This window comes from Gadus macrocephalus, chromosome 4, assembly GCF_031168955.1.
Source record: "Gadus macrocephalus chromosome 4, ASM3116895v1".
In the NCBI taxonomy this organism is placed as follows: domain Eukaryota; kingdom Metazoa; phylum Chordata; class Actinopteri; order Gadiformes; family Gadidae; genus Gadus; species Gadus macrocephalus.
In genome coordinates this window covers 16,116,856-16,125,567 of record NC_082385.1, presented here as the reverse complement: position 1 = coordinate 16,125,567, position 8,712 = coordinate 16,116,856, and the positions used below count along the sequence as shown (strand labels likewise).

Here is an 8,712-nt window from a genome sequence, read left to right as displayed (position 1 = left end):
AATAATTAGCCCTGCAGTGTTCCTGTAGAGCCTTGTTGAAGGCCACCTCACCGCTCAGTTGAAGGTGCTCTGCCTCTAACACAGTGATGATTCTACTGTTACCTGTTAAACCTCCCTGAAGGAGGGAGGTCGAAGAGCAGCACCTGGCGGTTCAGCAGAGGCTGAGACATCGACAACACAACAAGACTGCATGTTCGGTGACAATGTACCTGGGTTTCCTGCCTAGGATCAGTGTGTGTGTGTGTGTGTGTGTGTGTGTGTGTGTGTGCGTGTGTGTGTGTGTGTGTGTGTGCGTGTGTGTGTGTGTGTGTGTGTGTGTGTGTGTGTGTGTGTGTGTGTGTTTTGACCATTTGTATATTTGACTATTCCTCGTATTGCACGTTTTAATAAGTCCATTTTACATTGTTTTTACTATATTCAGATGACACTAAACAGTTATTTGTAGCCTCTGACCAATGTGTTTAAGGGCAATACAAAATGTAAGGCCTTGATATGAGCCAGTAACTTAACCTCAGAGAAACTAACAACACCCCATAGGAACGGTCACCCACACCTACATCACAAGAACGTCATCAAGCAGTTAATCTAAATGGTAATGAACCTAATCACCTTTTGTACCAATATCCTAGATCCCCAACCTGAAAGACACTCATGATTAACTATTCTAAATGTTGATCAATATTATCGAATCACTCTTTTGATCAATCTGAAATCGTTTGGTCATAACTGAGTACAACAGAGTTTTGGGGAACTCCCGTCGGATCCAATCAGAAAGGTGTGATATCCTCTGCGGCCAGACACAATGCAGAGGTCGCCCAAGAGTATCCAAGGCCTATTAAGTGATCAAAACAATGTTTGATCGTTTTAATGTTGGAAGAAGAAAGTAACACTGATACAGCAAAATGACATGAGAAACATCAGGATCTGTAGTCTGAATCAAATCCTCCAAGCACCCATCTCGATAAATGACCCATATAGTGTATTGCATTGACATGCTCCTTATAGGCAAGGCTAGGCAACTTTATGTATAGCACTTTTCATACAAGAGGAAGACTCAAAGTGCTTCACATAAAAAACTTGTCATACAATAAAATGAAATAATAAACTTAAATAGAGAAATCAAATAAAATTAAGGCAATGTTAAAAAAAAAATAACATTGTAGAAAAAGTACAAAAGTCAAAAGTGTGATGTATTTAAGAAGCTAAGGCAAGCTAGAGTAAACATAAAAGTCCTCAGTCTTATACAATAATGTAAGCCATCTCCTGGGGCTCAAGGGTCCGAGGAAACTCCGATCAGCCTTCCTCGGGAGTCTCACTCCACGCGCGTGTCTTGCTATGCCTCGCATGGACCCAGAGGTCTGCTCTGATTGGTTGGTTTTCTCTCCCCATATGCCGTCGCTGTCCAACCATTGGCCCGCCTCTGGTTTCCCGGCGCATGGTCCCTCTCTGCTGAAGGCTGATTGGCTGAGAGATGACACGGGTTGTCAGAGCTATTATATCCCCGCCCGACCTCTTGATTCTGATTGGATGAAAAGTCGGCTTTTGTGAAATGGGCGTTATTCACCGTTAGCCTCCCACTACGCCCTGTCTTCCGCCCTCACATATATAAACAATACGTTGGCGGTGTGAAGGGATACCATCGGAGACATATATTTTGAAGCACTTCATACAGGTGGGTAAGGGTTTTAATGCTCTGTGACTGTAATGTTAGTGTGTTTATGTAGGACGTTGTTAAACCTGTTATGTGTTGGCGATAGAAACCCCTCTTCTGGTGCCTGGATGCCTTAAATGAGACACCTATGACGTACAGCACCCCGGTTTAACTTGTCGTACTTGCATACATCAGAGTGGTTACTGTAATTACGCTTAACTCTAAATGTATTCAGTCCAAACACTACAATTTGGCTGGTTTTCTTCTTCATTAAGTATGACATGTTGCAACAGGAAGGGAAGGGGGGCTGGTCCGTTCGGGGTTCGGTCCGTGTAGAAACAACCTACTACTGTCGGATTAGTGACTATTGGATTACCGATGTGGAGCTTGTACCTGAGCTAAACCGGTGATCTGGAGGAAGATCCAGCTGAGGAACATAACAGACAGCGATTTAACCACCACGCAGGTTGTAATGGATTATTAAGTGAGGGTTAGAAACCCACCTTTAGGTCTGAGGCTGTCTAACATGTGAGGAGGTCTGGGCTCTGACGGGGTCTGAATTTGACATTGACATTTGTGGTTTAATGACAGCCAAGTCTGTTAAACGGTCTAAATATAATCCAGAAATCTGCCTATTATGAACTTTAACTTTGTTCACAGTCCTGTGTTTTTAGATGTGTAGTTAAAGGTGACAGTGTTTTTAATGTCATGCGTATTAGATATGTGTCTGGCTGTTAACAAACTAATCATGCGTGCACAATGTCGTTGCCTAATCATATATTATCGATCTAGACCATATTATTAGTTAATACTGTGGTTTCGTTGTATCTTTATTACATACAACCATCTTCCACGAAGCTAGGTGAAAGGTCATACTGATATCTGCGCCTGTATGCATTAATCTAAAGGCATGACTATTGAGGTCATACTGAATTAACATTTTTATGTTTTTACATTTCTCATCTCTACTCTAGTTGAAGCACAATGCCTGGATCAACCCCATCTAGCTGCCTGCCACAATGGCCAAACGATGTAGGAATTATTGCCTTGGAGGTGTACTTTCCCTCCCAGTTTGTTGACCAGACTGAGTTGGAGGAGTTTGATGGAGTTTCCGCTGGCAAGTACACTATCGGCTTGGGCCAGGCGCGGATGGGCTTCTGCTCAGACAGAGAGGACATCAACTCCTTGTGCCTGACTGTGGTTCAGCGCTTGATGGAGAAGAATGGCTTGGGGTTTGATAGTATAGGTCGTCTGGAAGTCGGCACCGAGACCATTATTGACAAGTCGAAGTCCGTCAAGACTGTCCTTATGCAGCTGTTTGAGGCCTCTGGCAACACAGACGTTGAAGGCATTGACACGACCAACGCCTGCTATGGAGGTACAGCAGCACTGTTCAACGCTGTTAATTGGGTGGAGTCCAGTTCCTGGGATGGTGAGGCCTTGTCATACTATTTTTAGAGTTCCTTAAATATGTGTATGCTCATTGACATTACACAGTTTGTTGTTGTTGTAGCAGCAGTGAAGTATTATTTGAAAGAAATTTATATTAGAAATTGTGAAACTTTTTATTGGTTAATAAAATAGTCGATAGTCGAGTTAGCCAATGTGAACACGTATTGGTTTAACATTTCTGTATTGAACACATTGTTTACTTACATTAATCTTTTCTTTATTTTCTTATTTTCTCCCCTCTAAGGTCGGTATGCTTTGGTGGTAGCAGGAGATATTGCCGTCTACGCGTCTGGCAGTGCCCGACCTACAGGGGGCGCTGGAGCTGTGGCCATGCTGGTGGGTCCTGACGCACCGTTGGCGCTGGATCGAGGTCAGTCAATACAAACTCTTGTGTTGATGGATGTTCACAGCTAGATGCACTGAACATTTTAATTTATCATAATTTGAATAATAAACTTGAATGTATATAAGATGATGTCAAATAAACTAAATATATTGACTAACCATTCATTCAAATCCTGAGGATCTGGGATTTCTATAAATGGTTTAAATACTTTCTTCGAAATGCAAAGATTAGGTGAACCGAATACTAAAGTCAGCCAGTGCAGGTTTAGTGTATATTTAATGTGCATGTGTTGAATATTTAAAATGTGGGCGGAGCTCTAAAGGCAGGCTGCAGTGCCCATGAATGGGCTTCCTGTGGTCCACTATGCAGCTTTGGAAGCTGATATGTCATGGTTGTACTTGAGCATGCAAGTCCGCTGTAGCAAGGTCTTTGTTTCACTAAGCTATTGTTTATCAAAACATCCTGACTGTGGATAGTTTCTGTGGCTGTATGTGTACACAGATTGTAAAGATACACTCAAAGTACAACATTTTTGTGCTGTATCATAACCGCAGTGCATCCTTGTCTTGCACAGGCCTACGAGGAACTCACATGACGCACGCCTATGACTTCTACAAACCAGACATGGTCTCAGAGTACCCGGTGGTCGATGGAAAGCAGTCCATTGAATGCTACCTGAGTGCCTTGGACCGCTGTTACTCTGTATACCGCAGCAAGATCCATGCACAGTGGCAAAGAGGTATAGAGGAGGTTTTGATCGTTGTTCCTATGTTTTTTTCACAATAGCTGTTGTGGGATACATGGTGTTAGAAATACCCCAAAATAGCAGGTACCGTATGTTTTGTCTCCTCGGTTTGTGTGTGACATCTTGATTTTCTTGACAGCTGGGGTGGAGAAAAGTTTCAGCCTGGAAGACTTTAGCTTCCTGGCATTCCACTCGCCTTACTGCAAGTTGGTGCAGAAGTCGCTAGCACGGTTAATGCTCAACGACTTCCTTGTGTCCAGCCCCAGCTCACAGACGGGACCCTTCGCCGACCTAGAGGCCTTCAGGTATTGTGGTGGACATTGTTCATTACTCAAGGATCGGTTTTAGAATGGTTGGGAACCCTTTTTTGTGCATGTTTGGTCCTCTTTTACGGTGTCAAAGAAAATCGAAATCAGTGCAAAGTTGATGGGCTACTATGTTAAAACAATCCTATTCACCTGTTCATATTTCATGTTTTGAATTGTATTTGATGTTGTTCTCAAGGGATATTAAACTGGCGGACACCTACTTCGACCGGGACGTGGAGAAGGCTTTCATGAAGGCCAGTGCAGAACTTTTTGAGAAGAAGACAAAGTCCTCTTTGCTAATCTCCAACCAGAATGGCAACATGTACACCCCATCCGTCTACGGCTGCCTGGCCTCGCTTATTGCAACGTACGTTTGAACTTGTTTTCGGACACTCACACTACTTAACTTTATGAGAGTACCTAGTCACAGTACAAGAATCTGTGCTTCTGTGAACCATTCGTTGTGGTATTGGTGTTTTTCTATGGTAGATACTACCTCTAGATGACCGGTCTGTGATTGACTAAAATGGTTTACTTTGCTTTTCTACAGACATTCTCCTCAACAACTGGCAGGTCAGAGGGTAGGACTCTTCTCCTACGGCTCGGGTTTGGCTGCAACTCTCTACTCCATCAGCGTTACACAGGACCATACACCTGGTGAGTTTACACACAACCCTTTCTAAGTACAAAATAAAAGCCTTAGAGTGCAACTCTACTGACATGCAGGTACCCAAACTAAATAATGACATTGATGCAGCTCACTTTTTGTCCGGAATGGTTTAATTTCTAGAATTGAAATGCTCCTAATTTCATTAGTAATGGATGAAATTTCTAATTGACTGTTCTTGGGTTGCTCTCAGGGTCCCCACTGGACAAACTAGTGAGCAGCCTCTGTGACCTGAAGGCCAGACTAGACTCCAGGAGGAAAGTGTCTCCGAACGTCTTCAGTGAAAACATGAAGCTGAGGGAGGAGACCCACCACCTCGGTACGGACCTCCTAGCAACACCGTTAGAAAGGCTTCTGTTGGACTTTCATTCATTAGTTGTTCTTGTTTTCAAAGATACAAAACATGCACATTAACTCCAGGACAATTTTTGTGTGAATTTCTCTGCATTGATGTGTCCATTTATGACACTGATTTGGAGCCGGATGATAGCTGGTCAAATGTGTTTTAGAATGCTGACTTTTGCTTTCTGATCCAAAAGTCTGACTTAAGAACCAGAAGTTGAATAAAAATCCTCTCCTAATTAGATTGGATCCACAAACGTGGATGTGCATGTTAGCCCTTTTGAAAAAAACACGACGGATTCAAATCCTCCAAGGAACCCTGAAGTGATTGTGAAGTGTCTGTTATCTGCTGGTGGTCCCGCAGCGAGCTACACGCCCCATGGCTCTGTGGAGGAGCTGTTCCCAGGAACATGGTACCTGACCAGGGTAGACGACAAGCACCGCAGGGAGTACGCCCGCTGTGCCAACATCGACGACTTGCCAGAGGCCCGACAGACGATGTCCAACACATCAACAGAGGTATTTCACACACTCAATACATTCACGTATAAATGTGTTGATGAACCCCAGGGTGCAGTTTCCGAGAAAACATTTGTGGTCACAGGCTGGTTGACGACTCTGACACATGTAGCATGTTAAATAAAATGACTGTTAGTTCTGCACTACAACATGTGTTATCAGTCTAATTAAGCATGTTTAATGAGCTGAGCAATTGCTTTTTGAATTATATTCATATGGAAGTAGAGAAGCTATTGTATTGGTGAATGTGCCAAGGCCCTAGGAGCTACAAGTTGCTTCTACTACTTACAATTCAGCTATGAAGTTAGCAGTTGTGCTTAGAGGAAGAAGAGTATGAGACTACCTAGATCCATTTTGTTGATACATGGAAAGTGTCATTAATTCCGAGGGGCTAGTTTTGCCTTAAGTCATTGTCAAGTGCATGTGATGAACACATTTAGAAGGAGATGTGGGCAATATGCCTAACTTTGAATGAGTCAAAAGTCCGGGCTTAATTTAGCAGTGCCCAAATGCACTGTATGTCCCTGTAACCCAGTCTGAATTAGTTGTAATGTGTACATTAAGAAACCTTTTGGTACTGCAATGTCTGATTCCTGAGCACTAAGCTGTGTGGCCCACAGCCCTTCTGAATCCAGTGGACTGCTTTCCCCCCCTGCAGCACATCGTCGGCCACGCTACGAAGCTGCCCTGTGTCCGGGCCTCCGCGGTCAGCCCCGGGGAGGTGGTCAGCAACGGGGCCCACTAGCCTACCTCTGTGAGGTATCCACCAACGGTCCACCTCGATAGACACTAGGATTAACATTTTACATTTTAATTGTTGAAATTGATTGTTTTCTAATAACATAGAAAGTTTGTACAAAGTAATTAGGGGAGCTTTAAGTTGCCGGAACTGCCAATATTCTAAGAAATACCAATAAAAAATGCTGTTCTTGGGAAACTGAAAGGCAATACTAAAAAGAAGAGTAGAGAAGATTCTACATTTTACTCGACCGTTTCCAGATGTTAGATATTTACGTTCAAGGGAGGGAATATGACAGCGATGTGATGCTATTGTGTTCCAGGAGTTTATAATGAGCTCACTGGATATCAAGAAGAGAATTACCGCAGATGAAAAAGCAAATTATAGGAATATATTTTGGAACTGTTAATTTATACATACATGCTGCTATGTGTCACCATGATGTCATGTCTCTTCTAGCTGTACAAAGGAGCGAGTGACTCAAACTTATTTCATTTTATGTTGCGATACCTTTATCTGGTGTCTGGGAAACATCATCATGAATATCCTTTTTGTATGACCTGTGTGAATCAGTAATGGTGACATTATGATCAGCTTAATTTGCTGACACATCACCAGTCAGTTTTTTTTTTATATATCAAGTATGTTTGCATACATGTTTGAAATGGTTTGGAAGTGTTTGTGATGCTGGTCAATGAAATACAGTCCATGTTATGCTATGCGGGCAATGTGTGAAACGTGAAAAAATCAAGTCAATGTAAACTTAATCCTGCAATCCCTTACATTACACAGAGCAGGTTATAACAATACTTAATGGCTCTTCTGAGCTCGATCTCAGTAAGGACTCTTCTGTCTCCAATGCAGACCCAAATAAGGCAGTTTTCCATCTTATATTATAATATTTTGCTTACTGCACCGTCCTGCAAATTTAGATAAAGATCACAGTTATTCTGCAGCATGACAAGCTTATGATAATCATAACCATGATACTCTCAGTACAAGTGGTAATGGAATGACTGGAGATCTCCATACATTGCTCACTACTCTGTATAGCTTAGACGTGTCAATGAATGTTTGATTTGGTTATTTTTTCTTCACTTTGAGTGGACTCGGGCTGTTTTTATGATATTGTGTCCTAACTGAGATTATTTATATTTTATAGACCAGGAGATAAATGGATATGGGTGTCTAATCAGAGAACTTTATAGAATCAGTATGAAGTTTATTTAGCAATAAAGATAACCAACAATAAATGTGTGATTCAAGCTGTTTATTTTCATGCCATATAATAAAGTCATACATATTTTATCCATTATTTCCAAAATAAGCATTATTCACTACAGATCTGACATCTCTGTCATTCTTTCCAAACAAACAAACACAGAACATAGAAGGATTAAATCAATGTGTTGTATTATTAAGGAAATTGACAAACCATTACTTTCAGTACACTCCCAAGAACACACACGCACACTCACACATACACGAGTCACAATACAAGTGCAGTGGACGGGACTTCCTCATCATTGTATGCCGGACGTGTTGGTGGTTCTGCAGTGCAGACAACCACCTGTTCAGACCGGTCTGTTGCCATGTCCACCGCTGTCCTCTTAATTTTTCTTCTATGCAGAGGTGCCCACATTTGAGCTATCATTTTACATTAACGTATCACGAAAATAATGCCGGATAATGGTTACAGATTACCAATAACTGACGTAACACGTTTACGTATATGGTTGACGGTACAGAATCCCATTGGGTTACGTTAAACTGCTCGCTGGCTCCACCCAGTGGCGAACAAGAAACATACTCCGCACAACCTCCACACCAGCAACTGGTTTAGATGTGAGGCTCAGTCGATGGTTAATACCAGTGTTCAGGATCATCTGATTTTATAGAAGCCTACTCAAAAGGGTATGCATGAAGATTCCTGCAGACACACG

At 42.2% G+C, this 8,712-nt stretch overlaps 1 protein-coding gene across 2 annotated transcripts; it reads left to right on the top strand.

Annotated features, from left to right (window-relative positions):
• Positions 1 to 1,517: 1,517 nt before the first annotated feature.
• On the top strand, positions 1,518 to 8,022 carry hmgcs1 (3-hydroxy-3-methylglutaryl-CoA synthase 1 (soluble)). 2 transcript variants are annotated; one of them, XM_060050519.1, is made up of 10 exons: positions 1,518 to 1,672; positions 2,626 to 3,083; positions 3,348 to 3,473; positions 4,024 to 4,188; positions 4,334 to 4,499; positions 4,699 to 4,869; positions 5,053 to 5,159; positions 5,363 to 5,488; positions 5,876 to 6,030; positions 6,689 to 8,022. In XM_060050519.1, exons 2-10 carry the CDS (start codon positions 2,636 to 2,638, stop codon positions 6,773 to 6,775), a joined length of 1,551 nt encoding a protein of 516 aa, XP_059906502.1. In that variant the 5' UTR covers positions 1,518 to 1,672; positions 2,626 to 2,635; the 3' UTR covers positions 6,776 to 8,022. The 2 variants fall into 2 exon arrangements, with proteins under 2 accessions (XP_059906502.1, XP_059906504.1); XM_060050521.1 differs by having other exon boundaries at positions 6,651 to 6,779.
• Positions 8,023 to 8,712: the final 690 nt, after the last annotated feature.

Bases quoted from the DNA above. Each gene is read 5' to 3' on its own strand.
- hmgcs1 (XM_060050519.1), top strand. From the start codon at position 2,636: ATGCCTGGATCAACCCCATCTAGCTGCCTGCCACAATGGCCAAACGAT. The intron at 3,474-4,023 runs GTCAGTCAATAC...TGTCTTGCACAG, and splicing joins ACCGTTGGCGCTGGATCGAG to GCCTACGAGGAACTCACATG. The intron at 6,031-6,688 runs GTATTTCACACA...CCCCCCCTGCAG, and splicing joins TGTCCAACACATCAACAGAG to CACATCGTCGGCCACGCTAC.